Source organism: Crocodylus siamensis, chromosome 5 (assembly GCF_052110815.1).
Source record: "Crocodylus siamensis isolate JL-2025a chromosome 5, ASM5211081v1, whole genome shotgun sequence".
Lineage (NCBI taxonomy): Eukaryota > Metazoa > Chordata > Crocodylia > Crocodylidae > Crocodylus > Crocodylus siamensis.
In genome coordinates, this window is record NC_143399.1 from 33,836,082 (window position 1) to 33,861,505 (window position 25,424).

The window sequence follows — 25,424 nt, forward strand, 5'->3', positions numbered from 1 at the left end:
CTTCAGCTAGGGACAGACATTCAAAAATCCCAAGCCTGAATTGATTCAAACTTTGAAGGTTAGTCTAACCTGCAGAGATTGAATCAGTTTCCAAGTGGATAGACATTCCCTTTCTATTCAGGAAATCCAGGCACATGCCTGCAGTGGCTCAAGGCAGAAGCCTGGGGACGCTAGAGCAGCCCTCCCTTCCACAGAAAAGCTGAGCTGAGGGGGGAGGGGCATGCCCATGCCTCAGCAGGCCCACCCCGGTGGCTCTCTGACAGCAGAGCAATCCCAGCACACAGAGCTGTCTGGCTCCAGAGGGAAACTCTTCCCCAGTGGTGACACCTATGGGCTGCATGTGCACTCCCTGAGAGCGCCAGTGCACCCCCTGACCAGCTGCACTTGCTGCTTAGGCAATGGGGGAGGGCAGGCAGTATCTTCGGTGCCCCCCCGCAAGCGCCGGCCAGGGAGTGGCACACTGTTGTGCTCCCAGAAGCAGCTGCAGCCACTCCTGGAAGGAGCTGCAGTGATCAGCCACCTTGCAATTGGCTGCGAGGGACCCTGCCCCCCAGTCTGCAGGATCAGCCGTGAGGGGATCCCCCCCAATCTCTGACTGGTCGCTGGGGGGATGTGCCCCGCCCCTGACTAAGGTGGCACCAGTTGCCCATGCTCTTCCCCCTCCTCCTTCTCCCCCACCACTGGGGGGGCCTGGAGAGGGACCTTGGGGGGCTCTTCTCTCTCCTCCCCCTGCCCTGCCCTGAGGTAGGATGGTGAGGGGGGCTCTGTGAGGCTGCCCAGCCCCAGAGGAGGACTTTTTCTCCCACTTCTCCCCCCCAGGGCAGGGAGAGGCTCTGTTCCATGCTGGGTGAAACTCTTCCCCCTCCATGCAGAGGGGCAGCAGGAGGGCAGAGCTCAGCTGGGCAAGGTGTGAGTGTGAGGGTGGGGGGTGAGGGGACCCCCACACACTCTGCATGGCATGCAGCCCCCACTGCATGTGAGCAGCAGCGGGCAGGGAGGTCAGGGCACTAATGCCTGGAGCTGCGCTGTGCCAGGGGAGGGAGCAGAAACTGTCCCATTACTGAGGCTCTGCTCCCTGTGCCTGTAGCTCCAGCACTTGTAGCGGGGGAAGCCCCACACTGGACACAGAGAACTGCCTCCCCCTGCTCTCTGCTTCCCCATGGAGTCCAGTGCGGGGCTTCCCCTCTGCAAGTGTGGAACTGCAGGCACGGCGTGGAGTCCCAGGGATAGAAGCGGCTGGGCAGGCTGTGAAGGGCTGCGTTCCTCACCCCCAGTACAGTGCTGGCTGCCTCTATCACAGGGGCTCCATGCTGTATGCCTTCAGCTCCACACTTGCAGTGGGGAAGCCCTGTACTGGACTCTGCAGGGAAGCAGGGGATGGGGCTCCCTCCACTCCCAGCAGAGTGCAGGGATCAGTGCAGCAGGGTGTGGGGGAGGCAGCAGGCTCCATTGCAGGGCTTCCTCCGCTGAAAGTGCTGGAGCTGCAGACATGGGGAGCAGAGTCTCAGCAATGGGGCAGGCTCCACTCCCACCCCCACCACCTCCACAGCACAAGCATCCTGACATCCCTGCCTGCTGCTGCTGTGTCCAGGCAGCAAGGGTGGGGTGCATACCACAGGGGAGTGTGTAGGAGTCCCTACACCCCTCCATCCTCACACCCATAACCACACCCTGCTCAGGTGAGCTCTGCACTCCTGTTGCCCCTCTGGGGGGAGGAAAAGGAGGGAGAAGAGTTCTCCCCATCATGGAACAGAGGCTCCCCCTGCCCCCTGGCCCCACTTTGGGCATCACATGGAGAGCCCCACTCCCAACCCCGTGGCAGCAAGGGGAAAGGGGAGGAAGAGAAAGAATACTCATCCAGTGCCTCACAGAGTCCCCCTCCCCACCCTGGGAGGAAGAGGAGAAGGGAAGAGTCCCCCCCAGCATGGGACAGAGCCCTCCTCCCCACCCTGTAGGACAACAAACCCAGCATGGCCCCGTTAAGGTGAAGGGGGCAGGGAGAAGGGTTAATTCCTCCCTCCCTCCCTTCCCTGCAGCTGGGGTCTACCATCTCCAGGGGCCACTGGTGCAGCCCCCTCCCTTCTATTCCCTGGCAGACAGACTAATCCCAGCTGCAGTGGGGAAGGAGAGAAGAATTAAAGCCCTCCATGCAACCACTTTGCCTTAATGGGGCCATGCCAGACAGTGTCTCTACCAGGTTTGGTTCCTGCTGGGGTAGAGAGCAGAGGGGTAGGGTCAGCTCTGTAGCTGGAGCACAGAGCCCTGTCCAGCCCAGAGAGCATGCTGGGATGCTGGGGGAGTCTGGTTTAGCTTAAACCAGCAAGGGGTCTGGGACAGACATTGCATAAACTGGTTTAAGCCAAATCAGCTAAGTATGATACTACATTCAACCAGGTTTATCTCAAACTCTTTTTGGCCATTATGAAACTTATTTAAGTGCACTGAATGTCTGTTCTGTTACAGGTTTAAACCAGTTTCTGATCACTTAAACCAATTTATGTGTAATGTCTGTCCCTAGCCTTCACAGTGCAGAGAGCTCTCAGAACTCACCAGCGTGTCAACAGAGCTCCTGCTGGGCGTCCCCCATGTGCCATGTGTATTAGGAGCTCACTAGTTGGTTAGCACAAGGTCTGCCTGGAGTCCCTGCTTTTAAGCAGCTGTGGAGCCTGCCTCTTCCCCTCCCCCATCTCCATATGTAAAAGAAAACAGGCACTTAAAGGAGTGAAAGAGATCTGTAAATTAGGAGCAAAGAGAACTTAGCAGAAGCAGCTTCAAAATAAGAGAAGTGTATGAATAGATAACCTAATTGTGTAAAAGAACAAGACCATTCAGAAAGGAAAAGGGTCTTCATTAGAGGTTAGAAGAAACACGTTATTTTATAATGAGTCATGAAAACATCACTTATGTTTAGCCCATGTTTAGTGTCCAGTAAAGATATGAATTTTTGTTTCCAAGCCCATCTTTTGGAGGTGTTTTGTTGATGTCTTTTGAATGAAAAAGCTGTCTGTCTAAAATAGAGTGGTTGTTCTGTGAAAGGGGTTCCCTGACAGGTGATGCAGTGTCTCTGTCCTTTATCTTTTTCCTATGAGAGGTAAGTTGTTTAATTTCACTCACATATAGTAGCTTCCATGAGAATGAGTTATACAACGTTACGGGAAGTACATGTGGGATCCATGGATTCTGATGGCTTTGATGTAGGAAGTGTCACTTGTGGAAGCAACAGAGATGTACAGACAGGTTCTGCATTCATTCTTAAGGCAGGGCTGCATTTCATTTTGGTTAAGCAGAAGGGAGTTTTCTTTTGACGATGTGTTGCATACAGTCTGCAGGTTGTTGGAAAGCCAGGAGTAGAGGATTTGGACATATTTCTGTCTGGGTCCAATCTTTTTCAACTGTAGGTAGTTATTTGTTTGATAAGCCTTCTTATGTGTGTTGGTATGCAACAATCAGCAGCATGCAGTCAGTGGGGCTTTCCTTTTTGTATTGTAGTTAATGTGGGATATTTGGGTGGCCTCTTTCAAAGATGCAGCCTATTTCTTTTATAGAATTCTGTGATTTGACATCAGCCCAGCAAACCAGAGGTACTGAACTCACCAAGGCAGTGTTTTGCCCTGCAAGCTACAGGTGTTTGCCCTGCAAGCTACAGGTGCCAAACTAGGCACAAAAATTTACAGTTTAGCATCTGCTCATCAAGCTATTGATAAAAGCTAGCACTTTTCCAAGTGGCTGTACTTTGGCATTTGCTCACCAGAGTATTTGCCAGGGTAGAATTACTGAGCCAGAGGCCTTATAGTAACCTGGTAAAGTTGTGATTGATTGATCAAACTGTAATAATATTTATCCTCAGAGTATCTACTTAGCTCTTGCTACATCCAAATAGGTTCCGATGTAAAGTAATATAACGTACATTACTTCAATGAACTGGTGGTAAAGGAAATACATTTTTCACAGGTGAATAATACTCTGAAGTTAAGCAGGTAAGATAGAGAAATCCTACAGTTTCAAAGTGGTGGGTCCAAGGGACTTTGCACCTATTTAAAATCCTCTAAAAATGCAACAGGTTTGAATTTTTCTCCATAAACATCAATTAGAAATGAATTAAGCTCTGTTAAATTTAGAAAAAAAGATGTATTTATTGCCATTTTTAAAAACAACACACCTGGGTGACAAACTAAATCATATTCTAAAATGGACCTTCTTATTAGTTTTTAAGGGACACCCAAACATTGAGTTGTTTAATAGAGTAGGCTGCAGAAGGGGATTCTTTCCATTTTCCCTGATTATTTCTGACACTTACATTTTCTCTCCTTTGTTTAGCTGGAAGATTCCTCTATTTCTCACTAAAGTTACAGTCTCATTTTTCAGTCAAAAGTACTGGAAGAAGTTCTTTTCTTTTTTTCCTGAAAATTCTAATCTGGCATAAAAACAGTGTCATGCTCTATCTTCCATGTAATTTGTGCCATGATTTAAAATGGCTTTTTAAAACAGTTTCAGGTCAGCACCATTTTGCTACACTTGCAGATAGTAAGTTTCTTTTTAGGTTGCTTCGTTAAAATGTTCAAAACCATCTCTAATGAAAAGATACTTTACCACCAGCCTGTTCTGAATGGAAGAAAGTAGTACTTTTAGCATCGTCACTTAAAATTTGCAGCTTTGTTCTTCCTTTGTGCATATTGCTGAGCAAGACATTGCAGAGGTTATAAAAATGCTACAAAGGCAGAACGTTGAGAAAATAGACCAGCAAAACAGGCTGTCTCTTTTAGTATTCATTAGTCCTTTGGTGAAATAACAAGCACTGGTTTACTGGTGGCTGATACTGAGCAAAAAAATCCACTGAGAACTGAAAATGCTGATTGCCTTTTAGAATCAACCTCCCAGTATAATAACCTAAGTAATTTAAATGCCACAAATATCAGAAAGGGATCAAAGTCATATGAGTGTTAGGATAACTGATAATGCAAAGATAATGGCTAAATGAAGATCAGCTGGCTGTTCATAATGAAGCAGGAAGCTGTTTTGTATTGCAAGAAGCTTTACAAATTCTATGGTTCCTTTCATGAATAAACTAATTGCAACCAAAAAACACAGTTCCCAAACTAGCCAGCATACATCTATAAACCCTGAGTAGTATAGTCACAAATTAACTCAGAGTTAGCCCTCCAGAACTGCATTTCCAATGGCCAATAGGCTACTGATCATCAGGTATTAGCACTGAAATGAAAAAAGAGCCTTCTGGCTCTAAACAGCTCACTGGTTTCTAATTTTTCCCCTATGATTCTCTCATGTATAATATTCAGATTGGATTGTAATTCCATCTTTGCATCAACTGTTGCAAAATGAAGCAATGAGAATTATTCCTGGCATGTACTGGAATATCATATTTGGGTATCAAATATCAAATTGACTGTATTAAGTTATGTGCTAGAAGATGGGACTTAGAACCTTCCCTGTCAGCCTGTTTTAAAAGTATGTTCACAGTGTTCAGACTTATCCAGAAATTAAGTTGATTTATTCAAACAAAACAATATAAAGATTTTGGAAAAGTAAAGTACTTTTTGCTGCCCCCAGGATGATGCAAAACACCTCCCATGGTTGCCTTCTCACATGGCTGTAATTTCCATTTAATACTTTTCTTAGCCCAGTCTACTTAGCCACCTACAGTGCATAAAAAGGGATCTACACAACTTGAGGCAGTGGCCAGCTGATTTTGTGGGGAGATTGTTGGGTCAGCTGCTATTTTCATGGGCTGATCGTGGTGCCCCCCATGTCCCTTATTGGTCAATTGGCCCTGGTGGTCCTGCTCCTCTCAGCCAATCAGTGTTGAGGGGTGGAAGCAGCAGCCATCTTGGGCTCCCCTTGCTGGCAGCCTCCTACCCCCCTTCCCACCCAGCAGGCTGTGCAATGAGACCACAAAACCATAAGGACTGCTGGTTCTCTCTGGGGAGCCAGCATTTTATTTTCTGTAAGTTTTTTTTTCCTGCAGATTTTGCTGGCATTGCCTAATTTCATGAATAATGCCAGATTTTGTGATTTCTGTGAAATCCACAAAATCATGATTTCGGTAGGCTATGCCTAAGTCCAGAACCGCTTTCCCAGGCCTTTTGCCAAACTGTGTGCTCCTGTGTAGTTTACGTATATAGAAGTGAGACTGAGCTCTCCCAGTTGGCTTAGATATTTTAAGTAATATTTAATTTTACTACTAGGTTCCTTTTTTGAGTGAATAGTAATACAAGTGTGTAGGTTGTAGCCGTCTTGGTCTAAGGACATAGGTAGACTAGGTTCTTTGGGTGGATCTGATAACTTTTGTTAGACCAACTTAAATAGTTGGAGAACAATTTTTAAGCAAGCTTTCAGATTCAAAAACCCTTTGTCAGGCTATGGAAGTTTCTGCAGTTGGCGTGTGCTCTTCCTGGGTGGAATGAAAAGTAAAGAAGCCAGAGGCCGGGCTGGGCTGCATACAAGATAGGCAGCCAGTGAAGATGTAGATTGAGGAGTCAGTGGGTGAGATACAGGCTGGGTGAGGGGGAGAGAAGAGGGATGAATAGTGGAGAGGTACCTGGGGAGTCAGCTGTCAGGCAGGTTATAATGTGTCATAAATCCAATGTCTATATTTAGTCCATGATTTTTAGTATCCAGGAGGTTGATGAGGTGGAGTTCATAGGTTCATCTCTGGGAAGTGTTTTGTAAGTTTCCTTACCTGGCAGGGGAAGCACCGCCACATAGGCGGGCTCCCCAGGGCAGGTGGTTGTCCCTAATATGTCCTTCATAGGAGGTCTATATTGAGTAGATTTTTGGAGTTGGGAGGTGGAACTGGAGCTTGCTCCATCCCCTCCATGCATAGGCCTGGTACTCCAGTGCTTACCGGAGCAGTGCAATAGACAAAACAAAACAAAAGGTTACTATGATGTAGTTTTACCTGTGGAGGTCAGATCACCTTGAATGATGTATAGTGAAAGATGGAGACCTATTTAATACACTGTAAACAGGCTCCTCTCTGAGAATCTACTATAGCTTCCCAGTGGGAGGATCTTATCTACATGCTTATGTGATGGGGTAGCTGGCAGTGACTTAGCCCAGGGGTTTTGAAAGGGGTAAAAGATGATTGGAGGACTTTGGAGTTCCTTTTCTCACCAATCAGGCCCCAGAGATGCACCCTCCATGTCCCCTGGGTCACCTGGAGGGGGATAAAAGGGGCAGCATGGCTGACTTGGGGAAGACCAGTGAGGGACCACAAAGAAGGAGCTTCAAAGAGCTGGGCTGGTGGAGCGGGGTGGGAGCAGTTGCCCCAGAAGCACCTGAAGGAGTGAGACCTGCAGGCAGCAGTTGGACCCTCAGCAGTGCGGCATGTGGCCAGCAGGAGAGGCTCCCCACTGGGCTCCAGGATCCCCTGGGAGAGGCTGCAGCCAGCTGGAGAGCCTCCCCCCACTGCCCAGCAAGGATCTGAGCAATGACCTGTGAGGTTCCCAGCGCTGCTTCCAGCTCCTCCAAGCAGAGGCCAGGCAGCTTGGCATGAGCCTGGGGCTCCAGGAAGGTCAAGACCCCTAGAAATTTAGTACAATATCAGCACTGGTGGCTGTGTGGTAGAGCTTCTGCCTATCATGTGGGAGTTCTGAGTTCAAGTCCTAGCTTGGGTGAGTGAAGTAACAGAGAAATATTCTTGTTGCAGTGGAAAGGGATCGTTGTGTTTTCTCCCCTCCTAGGTACCTAGGCCCTATATTCCTTGTTATTTGACATTTGTATTTTGTGCCTTTTATATTCCACCAACCGGTATTGTTTGTTCTGCTGTTTGTGTTTTATATTTTGGTTAACCCTGTCTTTTGTCAACTGGATGAATATGTCTATGATTGTAAGTGTCTAACCTTTGTTGAATCCTGCCCCCTCGGTGCATTGTAGTGTCCCCTGTACCCCCTGGTTTATGCCTGTTATGTTCCCAGTACTGTTTTGTCATTAAAAGGTATATGGTTAAGTCCCCATTGGTGGTCTGGCTCTGCTCTATAGGGGAGGAGAGTCCCTACACCTCCCACAATGCTTGTGCACCTGCTCTGATCCCTTCAGTTGGAGAGGGGGTACCTCTTGGAGTACCGCCCAGGTTACATTTATTTTGTGGAGATGGGGGATTTCTTCCTAACTCGCTTCTTTGACTAAACGTCAAGCAAGACTTGGGGCATCCAAGCCCCAAGATCTCCAGTTTTGGGGCCTGAATGTAGAGTGCCTGCCATGGATTTGGGAATATCTGAAACCCTAGGCTGAAGAGTCTGGGAGGGAAGACACTTGCTGGTGGTAGCACCACATGGTTTTGAATGATGGGGCTCTGCTCAGTGGATGAAATTAGGAACTAATTTAATTGATTTGCCTGATAAACAAAACTTAAAAAAATATATGGTAGGCTGCCATCAGTATATCAAATATAATATTTTTGGCACCAAGGGGAAAGTATCAGGGCTAGCTCTGGAGCTCCCAGTACTGGCCTGGTGCCAGTTCCCTGCAGAGGGAACACCTTTCCCCCTACCTCCCCCTTTATTTTAGGGACCAAAAAAATAATGGTTCTCATCAGCATGTCACGCTATACGGGCCTTGTGTTTTATACTCGGTGTTGGCTGCATTTAATCAACTTCATAGTTGGTTTCTACGACTGAGTATGTGTTAGTTTTGGCAGCAGTTTAATAATATACAATGTATTTAATAAGGTTTCCTGTATGCAAATGTAAAATGAGGGCAGGACTCAGTAGACTGCAGGAGTCACACAATAATCTGATGCGTCTTCATTTGTAAAACCCTATGCTCCACATCTCAGTTTTGTAGGTTCCCAAGAATGCAGCCCAGATGATGTAGCTTGGTCTCACATCACTGCATATGTAAAATATCAAAGAATATACAAATTTAGTACAAGCTTGAACAAAGAAGTTCCAATATGAGGGAGGTCTGTGGGAAAGTAAATCACGCCCAGACCACAGAAGTGCAATAGTTATAGGCAGAATATAGTTACTCAAGCTGGAATTTGGCCATGCCACAAGGATTAAGTCATATGAATAAAAGCACTTGTGCATGTATAGGTTACCAGGTTGGAGAGCAGTTTCTAGTGGTGTTTCTCAGGGACTAATTTTTGGAAGCTGTTCTGTTCAATGTTCTCATTAGGAAACTTGGTTCAGGAACTAGGTGTGTGTCTGTGAAGTTGGCAGACTGCACTTACCTGGGGCATATTGCCAATGAGAAGGGGAGTGTTATATTACAGGAAGAATTAGATAAGCTTGTGGAGTTGGGCAGGAGGGTGGGGTGCAGTGACCAAATTGTGAAGGTGGTTTACTGTGGTTCTAGAGACTCGAATTTCAGCTCTGCTTTGAACTTTTGTCAAAGGCTGCCTCCAACTGACCCAACTCTAAATGGATGCTTGGTTATTCAAGCTGGGACTCATAGATGGCTGGATGTGTTGCTAGACATATCACTCCCTTGTGTGCAGTATATAGACTGGAGGCAGTAGAAGAAGACAGGGCTCTGAGTGTACTTGTCAATGGTAACATGACCAAAGGCTGCCAGTGGGATGTGACTGTGAAAAGGGCTAATAAAATGTCTTCAGTGGGAGGTGTGGCCCTTTCCCAAGCACCCTCCAAGCCAGATAACCAGAATGCTTCTCTGCCATTGCAGTGCCATGGCATCCATCGTTCCTTTCCTCTGTGGCACATTACCGTGTTTTCCTGGGACTACTGGCATTAAAGTGCTTTGTGGCTGCAGTGTCATGGGTTGAAACAGGCAATTTGTAGGACTCTGAGGAATTAGTTACCTGCAAACTCAAGGGACTGAATTCAACCATCCATATGCAACAGACCAACATCCAGTCATGCAGGCGACATTGTGTTAGTGGGGATGTGGCAAGCAGATGTAGAGAAATCACTGGCCTACTGCTGTGCAGCCAAGGCCCCGTCACCTCCCCGTGCCGCTTCTGTCCATGTGGCTGCGCCCATCCGCCTCCTTTGCTTTCCCTCCAGCCACCTCCTCAGAGAAGATACGTGTCACCCTGAGGCATAAAACAGGAGGCGCGATCTTCGCAGCATCTCTTCTGGTCGGAACGGTTCAAAGCGCCGGTGCGAGGAGCGCGGCCTGGGCGGTGCGGGCTGCTGCGGGGCCGGGGCCGGGGCCGGCGCTCCCGTCCCGCTCGCTGCCGGCCGGGGGCGGCGACAAGCGACACAACAAGCGCCGGGCGCGTCGCTGCTCTGAGGCGAGCGCAGGTAGCGGCCGCCCGCCCGCGACTGAAATGCCGTCCATGTTCAAACGTCCCGGGCGGGCCGCGCGCGGGGCAGGGGCAGGCACCTCAGGGCCGGGGGCGGGCCGGGCCGGGCCGGCACTTCCTGCGCCGCCGCGGGCGGGCCATGGCGGGCGGCGCGGCCGGCGGGCAGGTGAGCCCCGCGCCTGGGCTGGGAAGCGCCCGGCCGTGAGTGTGACCCGGGCGGCCGCCGGGACCCTGGGCTGGGCTCCCGGGAAAGGGCCGCACGGGGCCGCGGTAGCGGCAGGAGGCGGTGGAGGAAGGAGTTTCTTGAGCCTCCGCGACTCCGAGCGGGGCGGCCCGTCCCCGGGAGCGTCCGGCGCTGCTGCGCGGCAGACAAGCCGCTGTGTGCCGAGGGCGGCCCCTGGTCCCGGTGATCCGATTAATGGCACCGGCATCCGCATCCTCGGCTCGGAGCCGCGTTTCCCGGAGCGGGTGAACCACGCACGTTGCTCGGCTTCTAGGGCCAGATCAGATCATCAAGTCCGGCCCCTGCCTGGGCAGGAACAAGTACCTGCCTTGGACGGCTTGAGCTTTCTCAGGGCTTTCCATGGGTCAGAGGCGTTATAAATTGACTTCTATTTTTTTTCTTAATTTTAGGTTTCCGCACAGGGGATTTCTGGATGTAGAGAGTGGAGACCGCTGATTTACAGAAAATGCACAGACAGGCTCTGGTTGATTTTCTTTTTTCTCTTTTGGGCTGGTTTGGTAGGTATGCTAGCTGTTAAAAGAGAAATCCAGTTTAGGATACTTGTTTCCTAGCCCTTGAAATAAATCTGAATAAAAATGTGGGCAACTTCACAGAATTTAGGGGCTCCTTATTTGTGGATGGATCCAGGATTTTCTAAAGTGGAGGGGGGCAGGAGCAGCAACCAGTGCGGCAGGGATGGCTACGCTGTCATGCTTCCAACCCCCACCCCCGGTGGGCAGCCTACAGCAGCAGGGACTTTAAATTCCTCAATCCAGTAAGAATCTTCCCCTCCACACCCAGGGGCCCATCCTCATTCCTCCTGTCCCCTCCCCTCTGTTCCTCCTCTTCCTCACCCACTGCTGCTGCTCCTCTCTCCTCTGCCCCCAGCCGATTTAGAGGTGGTGCGGCGGAGGTGTCTCCAGAACCACTCCAGCTGGGCTGCATATGGAGCCAGGGTTGGGCAGAGGTGGCAGCAGTGATGGTGGTTGTCGTAGCAGTTGCTAGACCATGCCTGCTCCCAGGTTGGCAGAAACCACCTGGGGGAACTTGCCTGTCACTGCTGCTGTACCCAGCTGAGCCCAGCTCTCTGCAGAGCCCCGCTACAGCAGACAGAAGTGGCTCTGGAGCCTTCTCTCACCCCAGGAACGGTGGCAGTGATGGTCAGGGGAAGGGGGTGAGAGGGGAGGGGTGGGAAGAAGATGGGAGGTACCACTGAGCACGGTGGTGAAGCGGGCAGTGGTGGAATACTTGCTTGCCTTGGAGACTTAAAAAATGTTTCTGTGTCACTGACTGAAAGGGGAGTGTATCCACAGTGCTGCACCACCTCTGGATCCACCCCTGCCTGTCTTACATTGGGATGGGGTGACCTTTATGCTTATATGGATCTGCCATAAATGTAATGTAGAGCCACACCAAGGTAAGGGTCTCATTGTATGGATTCAGTTGCAAGATCAGAATCTAAGTGGTTTACCTTTTTGTAGATGAGATGTCTCAACCTTTGTTCACTGAGATCACTACTTAATACTCCTAATTGTCTCATCATTCCTTGGGCTTCCTTTTGGCTTTCTCTCTTTCTCTGGTGTCTCTCTCTAAGCCCTTTGGAGTTGGGACTTTCTTTTTATCATATATGGCTATAATTTAGTACAATGGGGCTACAGTTACTAAGTCTCATGATACTTGACATGTAATTAATCAATTTTGAATTATATTTTGTAATATGTTCTTAAAATTGCAATTAATGCAAAAGACCCAACATGAGTCTCCTGCACTCTTGATAAATCAAACTGACTTGGTAAGTGGAATTACCTTTTTATGGCTCATTGTTTAATGCACCGGCTGATACAGGGAATGTTAAACAGTTCAAGCACGTCAAACAGTGATGATATCCAGTGATGTCTTTCTTTCCTTTCACTGTTCTTATTGTTCAGTCTCTGTGAGATGATTTATTACTCACATTTTTCACATTTATATTCTTTTCTTTTTTGTCTTTAAAAAAAAATGTAATTTATGGTGACTACCAGTGCTGTTTGTTCACACAGTGAAATAATCTGAAACAAATCCAGTGCATATCTGGAAGTATATGTAATTGGCACGTACATGTTGCTACACCCACTGATAGTTATTTAATTTTTGCAGCCACCCATTCATTAACACTGTTTGTGGCTTACATCCAGCATTCTGGGTGCTTTAGTTTCCGGTTCATGTGAGGGTAAAGTGGGCCAGGCTGGTAAGTAAAGTTTTGCTGGACTTGTGGGTTCCACCGTGAAACAATTTTTCTTTGCAAGTACAGCTAGAAGTAGAATTACAAAAGGCAGCTGCTGCTCCTTTTGCTTCTGAAAATCATTTGTTTCTTGAAAGCATATTTCTTGGACAAATACACTAGATAAGAAAAATATTTTGCTATTGTAAAAGACCTCATACACATATACATAGTAACTTTAACTAGGGCGTTGCTATCAGGACCTTCAAATTAAAACAACAAGGTCATGTGATTTAAATAACTAGACTTCAAGTGTTGCTGCACAAATGAGAATACTCTTGTGACAGAAGAAATGCACATACTTAATTCACATGATGAGGTTCAGTTTTGCACTTACTGTGAATCATCAAAACGTCTACTTCAAAAGAATGCTAATGTTATAAAATCAAACATTCAAGAAATGCCAGGATTCAGACTGTCAGTGCAACTAGCTTCTTTGCCATTTTCAGAGGTGTTTAATGTGCCTTGTGTGCATATGGAAAATGGGTGCCTAATTTGAGAGTTGTGGATTCCAGGAAGTGGCAGGGCACCTAAAGGATATTGTAGCTCAAAACTCATGAAACTTAAAGTCCCCTTTATGAGTCTAGTCCACAAGCATTCATGAATTTATTTTGTAAAACCTCTGCGATTTGGTGGTATTATCACCTGTATCTTATATTACAGGAACTGAGCTGCAAAGAAATCAAGGCCAGAATTGTCGGGTGTTCACTAATGTTGCGTGCCCAATTTAAGACACATGGGAACTGATTTTTAGTTTTGAGTGTCTTATTTCTATAACATTTTGTGTTGGAGCAGTGAGTGCTCATCATTTCTGGCCCCAGGTGTGTCATACTGGGCACCAAGAAAATGAAGGACATGCAATTAGTGTGCAGTTGTGAATACTCTCTTAGTATAGGATAGGCACCACCTGTGCTAGGGTTAGAATGCAAATTCATAAGGGTGCCGTTTAGGTTTCTTAACTATGCTACCTCCCTTCTCTTGAAATTCTCTTGCTTCTTAATTACACACTTTCTAATAGCAATCACTGATGGAAGAGCTCAGCTCTACAAGCAGCTAACATTATGGCTTAGGTGGTCAATAGGGCTTGTTCTGCCTTTCTGGAGAGGAGTGATTTTTAGCATGGGATATTCATGACAGAATACCTTTACATGTTATACTTGTTTTAAAAACAGGGCAGAAATATGCAGGTTAAACAGCAGATATTCACTTAATGGTGGGAAAAGCATGGTATATGATTTCAAAAGAAAGAAGGATATTTGTTTTAATAGATGTTTATAACTGGCTATGCTGTGATGGCTGGAGCTGCAGAAAGACTTGTATTTGGATATGACAGCTATGGGAATACATGTGGCAAGAAGAACATCCCTATTGAAGGGGCACCCCTTTCTGGACAGGATATGACAAGTAAAAAGTAAGTATGTTAACAAATTTAAATGAAGTAAATGCTTGAGATTTGGTGACTGTAGATGTGATACATGATCTATAGGAATTAAAAACTCAGGTCTGTTGGGCCCCTGGCACATAGTTTTGAGTTTCATAGTTTGTAGGGTCGGAAGGGACCTGAGCAGATCATCAAGTCCGACCCCCTGCAATGGCAGGAAAAAGTACTGGGGTCAAATGACCCCAGCAAGGTGTACATCCAACCTCCTCTTAAAGACCCCCAGGGTAGGAGCCAGCACCACTTCTCTTGGAAGCTTGTCCCAGATCCTAGCCACCCTGACGGTGAAGTAGCGCCTCCTGATGTCTAGTCTGAAACTACCCTCTGCCAGCTTGTGACCCTTATTCCTTGTCACTCCTGGCAGTGCTCGGGGGAACAGGGACTTCCCCAATGTCTGCTGATCCCCGCTGACTAGGTTGTAACAGGCCACTAGATCCCCCCTCAGCCTTCTCTTGTGGAGGCTGATCAGGTTCAGGTCCCGTAGCCTCTCCTCGTAGGGCCTGCCCTGCTGCCCCCTGATCATGCGAGTGGCCCTCCTCTGGACCCTCTCCATGTTGTCCACATCCCGCTTGAAGTGCGGTGCCCAGAACTGGACTCGGTACTCCAGCTGCGGCCTGACCAGTGCTGCATAGAGGGGGAGGATCACTTCCTTGGACCTGCTTGAGATGCATCTGTGGATGCATGACAAGGTATGGTTGGCCTTCCTGACTGCATCCCCACACTGCTGGCCCATGTTCACCTTGGAGTCAATGATGACTCCAAGATCCTTTTCTGCCTCTGCACTGACAAGAAGGGAGTTCCCCAGCCTGTAGGTATGGTGCTGGTTCTTCCTCCCCAGGTACATCACCTTGCATTTGTCAGTGTTGAGCCTATCCTGTTCTCACGTGCCAACCCCTGTAACCTGTCCAGGTCCAATTGCAGCCTATTCCTCCCTTCTAGTGTGCCCACATCCCCCCACATCTTGGTGTCATCTGCGAATTCGAACAGGGTGCTTTTTACCTCCTCGTCCAAGTCACTGATGATGATGTTGAATAGTGCAGGCCTGAGGACCCAGCCCTGGGGGACCCCACTGCTCACATCCCTCCGGGTCGAAAATGACCCATCTACCACCACTCTGGGTGTGGCCCTCCAGCCAGTTAGCAACCCATTTGACTGTGTAGGTGTTGACACCACAGTCCCCCAGTTTTTTAATAAGAATGGGGTGAGAGACAGTGTCGAAGGCCTTCCTAAAGCTCAGAAAGACTACATCTACTGCTACCCCTGCGTCTAAGGATTTTGTGACCTGGTCACATGTTCATTTGAAGGTGCCATGAGATGTGAACTCCAGTCCTAACAATCACACCTCCTGCCATACATGCATGGCAAGAGGTGCAATTTTGGGATTGGGGATCAAATCCCAATCATGTTCTTTCTACTTGCTAGTGCAAGGGGAACTCACAATCATGATCCCAGGCTTTCCCTGCACCAGCAAGTTGAAAGCTGAATGCCTGTAGATCTGGGGCTGGAACAAACAGATTGTTGGCCCTGGCCCTGCTGTATGTTCAATTTAAGATACCATACAAACCAGCCATAAAAATGTTCTGTGTCATGTGTAGAAGATTTGTATGAATGGCTTGCCATTTTATGGTGCCTTGCATTTAATGTATGTTTAGTGCCCTTGCCATTTATGCCACAATTAATGTATTAATCATGGTAGATTGTAATGTGTACAGGGAGCCTCAGGCACATGTTTTATTCAGGTGTTTTTATAGTAAAAGATATGAGTAAGAGATGGAAGTAAAAAGTGCAAGGAAGAGAATATAAGTCTTAGAAGCTATTATAAATAGTTATGTTGCTGATTGGCCATTGGACTCGCATGTAATGTTCCACTGAACCATAAAGGTTTCCCTCTGAAATGACTGCAAGTTTAGGGCTCTGCATTCCGAGTTAAGATTAAAACAGCCTGTAGTATGGAAAGTTGGTTGTTTTAAAATAACTCCTTAACTTTTAGTTTCAAAACACATTGCCAATACCTATGTATTGTACTGTTTTTAGAAACAGCAAGGAAGTTCATAAGTATAATGTGTGAAACATAGAAAGTGCTTTTCAAAGAGACTACCTTCTATCTTTCATAGATTCGTATTCTTTTTGAATTCCTGCAATCTGGAAATCAAAGATCTTAAAATCAATTCAGTTGCCTTGTGTGTGTCTAGCTGTCCACAAGAGCAACTTAACTCTTTGGAAGACATCCAACTTTTTGCAAAGAACAATGGTATGTAGTAAAGAATTAAGAAGTTTTCATCTTGGAAATATACACCAGTTTGACATGTTATGCTCAGTGTTTGCTTCCTTACTATTCATTTCTTTGTTCAATCAATAAACTGAAAACGTATTTTCTAGTTCATGTACTGTTTAAAAGATGCGTTTAGCAGAAATGTGATCACTTGTCTCCTTTGTCCCACATCAGACATAACGGGCCTAGTTTTCAGAGGCCAAAGTTTGTGATAAAGTGTTTGATTTTATTTTGATATTCTAAATTAGGATATTATGACAAGTAGCAATTGTAAAGAAGCAGTGGCAACAGTTGTACTTCTTTTCAGAATTTAAATATAGGAAACTGAATCCAATACCTCTGTTATGCATTTTTGCAACTGATACAGGTGTGCACTGCAATTGGGGAGCCCACACTGAACTTCATCCTGCAGCAGCTAAATTGTTCCTAGTACCTTTGCTGGCTCATATACAGCTAGCTTGGGGATCTGTACTTTGCCCTGTAGTCAGCAGTGCAAACATAACAGTGAGACATAGAAATACCAGCCTCTCATCCAGTGTAAAGAAGGCAAAGATGTGAGAACTTTGAAATGCTTGTTAGAGAACACTAGTAGGTACAAATGAGAAACCATTTAAATGCTAGTCCGCAGCATTTGGAGGGGTGGGATGGAGCCCAGAGGCGGATTTCTGTGGGCATGAGGCAGGGAAGCTCTGATTCTGAATCCGTTCATTTTTTATAATAAATCCAACAGACTGGCCAATGCTTCATGCTGCATTTGGCAAGCAGTTGCTGGTTTCTGAGGTTCGTTTTTTCAGTTTTTCTGTTTTGGTTAGCAAGAATGGCTGCTTAGAGTTTGGGGAGGGGGTAACCTCATTTTGTCATATTTTTTTTCATTATTTGATGTCCTGTTATGGTACATAATGAGCTGCTTATGCCTATGTTCCTGTTTAAACACCTCAGCATGTCCAGATTATGTACCTAAAACTCCAGCTAAATATTTAAACTGTCCTGGGAAAATGTTTTAAGATCTAAAGATGTATCTTAGTATAGCTAGCATTGTATTTGATATATTTGTTAAAACACACAAACATAAACGCGTGAAAATGTGCTAACTAAAGCATACTGCATTGCGCAAGAATGTTAAACCAGTGATTGATTTCAGCAGCATCTTAAGCACTAATGTTAGTTATACATTTTAAATATTGTTTTGGTGAGAAACAGATTTTGACCAATAATGAGTTATCATCCTTGGGAATTTTGTTCTCTTAGGTTCTTGCCTTTGTGTTTATAACTTGAATGTTTCCAGTTATACACTAAATCCAAAAGCAGCTGAGCTGTGCCCCACACTACCAGTTCCACCAAGGTAAGAAATACTGTTTATTTTATAGCCCCCTCTATACAAAGACAAGTTTTCAAGGACTGAAAGTCCTTCACATTTTGTATTTGACTCAGTATGTACCAGTATTATTTTACTTTATTTAATATTCTTGGGTTTATGCTTATAAGTTTGTGTGTATGCTCTTGCATGTGCAACAACACGCTGTTCTCCTGTTCCTTGGGCTGAGGAACCAGCTCAGTAGGAGGCTTAAGTACATGCTTACTTTTAATCTCATTGCCTCTTGAAGGCAGAATTGGACATTTGATGTTTACAAAGCTATGTAGCTGCTTCACTGCACAAAAGCAAATACTTGGGAGTTGTATGAAGAAAAATGGCCTATGGACAGTGTATGAATGTTACATAACATGGATTGCAAATAGCAGATATTACATTTGCATTGTTGATCATTCTTATTTTCTTTCTGTATTAATGAATGTTCCAAAAGTAGGTTTTATTACATACAAGAGATTCCACAGTAAAAGCAAAACTAGTCAAAGCAGTTTTCCTAATTCAGTTGTTTACATATTAGAGACATGCTGTACTGATTGGTTAGTCTCCATTTTTAAAATAGAAATGAGAGTTTGTTTGCAATCTGAAAACCTTCCTGTTGACTGTGTATGGCAGTGCCAAAAGCAGTCAGTTAAGACACTTAGCTAACATTACCAAATAATGTTATGTTTTTATACACAAGTATTTGATTGGGTTAATTGTATTGAGCACCTTGTAAAACTGATCACAACAGAGTATTAAAAATGTTTCAGTATACTAAAAATAAGTTTGTGTGAATTAGAAATATCTACTAATAATAACACTTGTATAGTCTACTGCCAAATCAACTATTGTTTTGATTCTACCTGTCCTTGTAAATAAAGCAAAACAAGACAGGATGGTATTTGAATAGAAGACCATGAATTAAACTTGAGGTGCTACACAGAGTGTCCCAGGTAATTCAGTAAGTGGTGTTTTGACTTGGTACTTACTGAAAAGAAGTGTCCTAACACAGTGTCAATGTCACTATATTATTAGAACCACGTTTTCCAATGAAAAATAAAATCCAACATCCTGACCGTTTTGTGGTCATTCAGGATTTCATGGCTCCTTTCCTAAGAGTAAGAGGGATGGTCACAATGATCTAGTCAAATTCCAGCTTGACTGCATATGCTATACCTATATAAGTCCCTCCTGCAGTTTTGATCAGATACAAAGAGAATCACTTGGGCACGTCTACATGTGTAATTAATGCACAGCAATAAACTACAACTTGTATCATGCCAGAGTTTATTGCTTCTGGGCGCCATGTTTGTGTATGCTCCCAGGACCGCAGCACATTGTGTTGGGTCAAAGCGGCCCTGACTGGCAGAGGGCACAGCAGTCAGCCCACCAGTCCAGGGCTGCTCCAACTTGGCTCAGTGTGTTGCAGAGGGGCTGGCTGGGGCATGAGGGTGCTCCAGTTTGGGGTTAGCTGGCAGGCAGGCAGTTCCTGCACTGAAGCACCCTTGTGCCTCAGCCAGCCACATCAGCACCTACATGTGTGTTGCTGCAGAGTAAAAAAACCTCTGCTGTAGGATAGTACTTGTCTTTACAAGTACTAGTGTGTGAGTTCGATGCCGAATTTTATATAAGGACTGAATTAAGCACAGGTTCAGACCTGGATGTTCAATTGAAAACTTTTATTGTTTCACAAAGCCATAAACTAAAGGAGGTCTGTTGGTTCACGAGGTTCCCAAATCAAGCCCTTGTTTTCTAACCCGGAGGCTAGGTGCGGCTGCCTGACTCAGTAGTCTCAGAACTGGTCAACAGCTCATTTAAAAGGAGTCCCTTGTCTAAAAAAAGATAAAAGATACAAAACTGTCCCCATGTTGGCAGTGAGGCATCTAATATAACTTTACTATTACTTATATATGATAACACTTATACATATGCATTTCTAATTCTTACTTCTATTGGTTATTTAGTTAACTTATCTATACTATAATATCAGGTGATACGCTTTGTATTATAATTTTTACGCTTTTTATGTTAATTTTTAATGACCTTTTATATTTTTTTTTCATAGACATCAGGGCTAGAAGGGACCTCAGGAGATCATCAAGTCCAGCCCCCTGCCCAAAGGGCAGGAAGTCAGCTGGGGTCATAGGATCCCAGCAAGATAAGCATCCAATTTACTCTTGAAGGTGTTCAATGTAGGTGCTTGAACCACCTCCGCTGGCAGACTGTTCCAGACCTTGGGGGGCTTGGACAGTAAAGAAATTCTTCCTTATGTCCAGCCTGAAACGGTCTTGCAGGAGTTTGTGACCGTTCGACCTCGTCATCCCTTGGGGCGCTCTGGTGAACAGACGTTCCCCCAGATCCTGGTGGTCACCCTTGATAAACTTATAGGTGGCCATCAGATCACCCCTGAGCCTACGCTTTTCCAGGCTAAAGAGCCCCATGGCTCTCAGCCTGTCATCGTAAGGTCTGTTTTCCTGACCTCTGATCACGCGCATGGCTCTCCTCTGGACTCTGTCAAGCTTCTCCACGTCCTTTTTGAATTGTGGAGCGCAAATCTGGATGCAGTACTCCAGCTGCGGCCTCACCAAGGCCGAGTACAAGGGGAGAATGACGTCCCGGGATTTGCTCGAGACGCATCTATGGATGCAAGCCAGCGTTTTGGTCGCTTTACTAGCTGCAGCATCGCATTGCAGGCTCATGTTCATCTTGTGGTCAATGATGACCCCCAAGTCTCTTTCTTCTGTAGTGCTATCCAACGTAGCACTGCCGAGCCTAGAAAGATGCTGCAGGTTTTTCATTCCAGGGTGAAGAACCTTGCGTTTTTCGGTGTTAAACACCATGAGGTTCTCATCCGCCCATTTGCTGAGCTTGTCCAGGTCAGCCTGGATCACCCGCCTATCTTCTGGTGTGGATGCTTTGCCCCAAAGTTTGGTGTCATCGGCAAACTTGGCCAGTCCACTCCTGACTCCAATGTCCACATCGTTAATGAAGAGGTTGAACAGTATGGGTCCCAGGACAGAGCCTTGAGGGACCCCACTGGTCACAGGGCACCACAATGAGTGACTGCCATCAATCACAACCCTCTGGGTCCAACCACGGAGCCAATTTCCCAGCCAGCGGATCGTGGTGGAGTCAAGGCCACAACTGGGCAGTTTGGCCAAGAGGTGATCATGGGATACCAGATCAAAAGCTTTTTTGAAGTCAAGATATATGACATCAATCTCTTCTCCCTCGTCCAGGTGATAGGTCACCTGGTTGTAGAAGGAAATGAGATTGGTCAAACAAGACCTACCCGCAACAAACCCGTGCTGGCTATCCCTTAGAATGTTAGCCTGGGCCAGTTCATCAAGGATGGCCTCCTTAATAAACTTTTCTAAGATTTTCCCCAGGATAGAAGTCAGGCTAATGGGCCTGTACTTAGCCGGATCCACTCTCCTCCCTTTCTTGAAGATCGGCACCACATTGGCCTTCTTCCAGTCTTCGGGCACTACACCAGAGTGCTAGGAGTTTTCAAAGATCCGTGCCGTGCCATTTCTTATGTTAATTTTCTATAAATACATTATTCATCTATATGTTTTGCTGGTTTTAGCAGGGTTAAAATGTCAAGGCTGACATAATATGCGGTTGTTTTTCGTCATCGAAGTTTAGCCATGCGGTTTCCTGTTTTAACAATATAAGCTGCTTGCCTGCTATTTTTATCATTGTCCAAGGTCAGAAGGTCAGCATTTTTATCTAATGGTCAGAAAGTGATTACCAGAATGTCAATTGCTGACTCCTCAACCTCCTTGAAGCATTCTGGGAGTTTTAGTTTATTGTTCTTAATGCTAGGCCTTGCTTAGCATAAGCACTATCTCACAACTAGTTTACTCCGTCCTAATAGCACTGCACATGTAGATGCTGAGACATTTACTGCAGAGCTAATTAAGCAACCTTGCCGTAAGCTTCTCACATGGATACATCCTTTCTGTTCTAAACTGTGTGCACTTTGCTGTGGTCTGGGGAGCTGCTGCTTAATTTTACTCCAAAGGTGGCTGTAGGTTACTAAGTGGGCAAAATGGTTTCTGTGTGTTTTGGTTTAAATCTTGGAACATGCTCTGGGGCAATAAACCTAAAATTCAGACTAAGTGCAAATTTGCCACAAACAAAAGCTGCTTACATTCTTTTTTTTCTGCATTTAGGTCATAGTAAGGAATTATAACAATGTTTGTTTAATTTGTATTAAAAATATAATGTTACATTTGACAGGGTTGATGGGGAATTATCTTTGTGTTGGGCTGTGAGATTGATCTCTCAGTGGAGAATCCCTTATCTTGTTTCTCTCTTTCATCTTCCAGCAAATCCTTCCCATTGTTTAATCGATGTGTTCCACAAAACCCTGAATGCTATTCACAGTTTGCATCTGTCTTGATAAATGTAATCAATGGAGTGGACATTTTTCATCACATTCTTAGTGGAATAATGGCAGGAAGAGATATTATAATAGGACTGAGTGTCCTGGCACTAGGTAACAATATGAAAAATAGTTTATTTCAATATGTTAAATTAAAAAATATTAGAATATCATATTTCAAAGCATTGTGGAGTAACAACTTCATTTTTTTAAAAAATAAATAAGAAAAAAAGATTTTATATTTGTTGCACAGACAAGTTTTCTTTGTTAAAGGAAGAGAATTGCTGTTTGCCTTTCTAAAGCATTTAGGGTACATCCCCATGAGTGGGAATGTGGAGTTTTCAGGGGACAAATAGCAGCAACAGATATTTATGCCACTGCTATTTGTCCTCAGGTGCAACCCTGCATGCGCACTGTGGCAGATTGTCCCGGCTGGGATAGGAGAGGCAGGGGCCAGCATCTGGGCTGGCCCCAGCAGCCTTACCTGGGGTCCTGAGCCTCCTGGGGCAGCAGCGAGGGCAATCTGGCTACTTGGTGTCTGGCTGGCAGGCAGAGCATGGCTCTGCCTGGCCAGGCTTCCTTTCTGGCAGCACACGCTGCTGCCGTGTATACCATGCCACTTGTTGCAGCAGTTTGTTTTTGTTTTCTTTATACCAGGAACTCCTGGTGTCAAAAACACCACACTGCTAATTAGTAGTGCAGTGAATATGTGTACCACATGTTTGCAGTGCTGCAAAAGGGTTTGTGGCACTGCAAACCACACATGCATGCTTGTGGGGATGCGCCCTTAGCGTACAGGTTAAATATATTTCTAGAGAACTGTGGGGACATGTCTCATTCTGCATCATTTACTTATTTTTATCTAGTTCTATTAGAAACTATTGATAAAACTGTCATAAAAGAAAAATGTATCCTAGCTTGAGACCTGTTGTTAAAGGGGCAGGGGAGTGGGGAGAGAATGATGCAATTCCATAGCATTCAAATCCTGAAAACTATAGTAAGTCCTAGTTAATTCACCACTCAAAATGGAATGCATAGTGGATTATCTAGTGGTGACCAATTATCAGAAGCTAATAACTGGGGGCGGAAGGAGAGGTAGGAGGCTAATGAGGAATGTGAATAATGGTAAATTAAATCATAGAGATAAATTAGCCCATAACCAAATGTAATTAGTTTACTGTTGTTTGATTAATGCAGTAGAATTTTTTTTATAATCTCAGGATTCCAAAGTTTACAAAATTTAAATAGTAAGCTAATATGAATAAGTATAGGTCATCTGAAATTCAAAAAATCAGTTTGCTGCTAAGTTAGCATGAATGTATTATTTTTTTATTTTCAGCTTTCTCTCTGATAATGGTTTTAACCTTCAAATTCATCACTACACTTTTGGTCCATATTTTCATTACACTGGTTGTGTTTGGATTGTTATGTAAGTATAGTTGACTTTATAGTTTCACTGGAATGCAGGAAAAAAATTTAGACAGGGGAAAAGGAAAGAGAAGAGGAAAAACCCATAAAACCTCTGTCTTCTCAGGCATCTTTAGTAAGTTGAAATAAGCCAAGATCCTGCAGTCTGACCCAGGATGGAACCTTGTCCTCCATATGGGTGCAAAGATCTGGTAATGTAGATCCAGCTATAGAATAACAATGTTGGGTCATTGTGTGGTTTTAAAGAAATCTTTTCTAGACATTTGGATACAGGCAATGCTACTGTTTCCAGAAAATTAAGTATAACATTTTGTACTTTATAAGGAAAAAGTATAAAGGATGAGTCAAAGTTAGGTTTATCTCTTTCAACAAGTTTTGTAACTTCTAAGTTGCACTTTCAAAAAGCAACAAGGCAAACTTCACAATTGATGTTGAATTCAGAATAGCAAACTAGCATGTCATTTTTTACATTGTAACCTAAAGTTCTCCATTGTATGCCATTCTACTACATTCTTCATTTTCACCTAAATTCAAGAGGGGAAGGGCAACAGAACCATAAGATGTGCTGTGTATCACTGTCTGACTTGCCTTTGATGTTAACATTTAGCTCCTTGTGAAGTATTACCTGCATCTTTATGCATCTGTACTTGTTCTAGTTGTTTCAGGTGTTCTCTGGTGGTTGTATTATGATTATACTAACAGCTCCAGCATAGAACTGGAAACTGAAAAGGAAAATGTGAAGTTTTTACTTGGATTTGCTGTTTTATCTACAGTGATTACGGTAAGAAACTTTACAGAATAACCATTAGAGAGCATGGAATCTCAGATCTTGGAACAAGGTTATGTGTGTGTCAGCCTTATTGCAAAATGCCATGTTTGCTCCATTTCCAAAACCAAATGTAGCCTGATTGCTGTAGTGAAGCCCTACACATGTGCTCTGCCTTTCATCTCTGCTCTTCTCAGCAAAACTTATGGGCAGGTAATCGGACAGCATAAGCACACATTATAGTAACAACCATGTAAGGGCACATGTTTTATTCAAACTTGAAATTGGATCCTGGAGGAGTTTCCTTGAGGCTGTAGGAGTAATACCACCTTGAGGTGAGAGTTTACCTTTTCATGGGTTACAGTCTGGTGCATTCTGCCTTCCTTCTGCAGCCAAATCAGTCAGCTTACACTTATTAAGCCTTTCCTTATTTTTATGGTAAATTGCATCTGCATTATGGAAGGTCAGTGCAAGGTCCTCCACAATATCTAAACTCATGCTAGAGCCGTTTGATGAGCATACTACAGCACTGGTGCAGGAGAATGAACAGGACCTAGATCAATATAAATGTGAATTAGTGGACTAAAAAAAACACTGCAAGAAACGCAAAGGAATTGTAGGGGAAGGGAAGGATACTTGCTGCAGTCACAGGGTGTCCTGGCCTCAGGTTGTGACTAACACCAAATTCCTGTTTCCAGCACGGGGCCAAACTACCACGACTATGTTGTTGGAGGGAACTTTTCACCTTTATTTATTTATTTATTTGATTATATATGCTGCCTTTCCCAGCAAGGGCTCGGAGCTGCTTAACATAAGAGAACAGAATAACTTCTAAAACAGAAAAGCAACAAGAACAAAACTTAAAAGGAACTAGAATATTGATATAAAACAGAGCCCTCCCCCCTACAACCAATGTCTCATTGTAGCTTTGTGTGCAGACCACCTGCCTAAATAGGAAAGTCTTGCAATACTTATGAAAAATGTCCAGACTTGGACTCTGGCAGGCCTCAGAGCTGAGGAACAACAACTGAGGATGACTTCCCACAGGCTTTTGCCAAGTAGACCCAGTATACT

The 25,424-nt window shown here is 45.0% G+C and overlaps 1 protein-coding gene and 1 pseudogene across 6 annotated transcripts in view; both read left to right on the forward strand.

Annotated features, from left to right (window-relative positions):
- Positions 1-25,424, forward strand: part of SLC44A3 (solute carrier family 44 member 3) — an 83,817-nt gene that overhangs the window by 11,945 nt on the left and 46,448 nt on the right. The window contains exons 1-8 of one of the 6 annotated variants that reach the window (XM_090047975.1): positions 9,912-10,079; positions 10,859-10,966; positions 13,977-14,119; positions 16,261-16,397; positions 17,667-17,760; positions 22,101-22,270; positions 23,496-23,585; positions 24,241-24,365. In XM_090047975.1, the coding sequence (XP_089904101.1) occupies positions 13,977-14,119; positions 16,261-16,397; positions 17,667-17,760; positions 22,101-22,270; positions 23,496-23,585; positions 24,241-24,365 (759 nt within the window). In that variant the 5' untranslated portion in view covers positions 9,912-10,079; positions 10,859-10,966. The other 5 variants (XM_090047978.1, XM_090047977.1, XM_090047973.1 and 2 more) reach the window with 5 other exon arrangements.
- Positions 6,755-6,880, forward strand: LOC149863709 (U2 spliceosomal RNA; annotated as a pseudogene).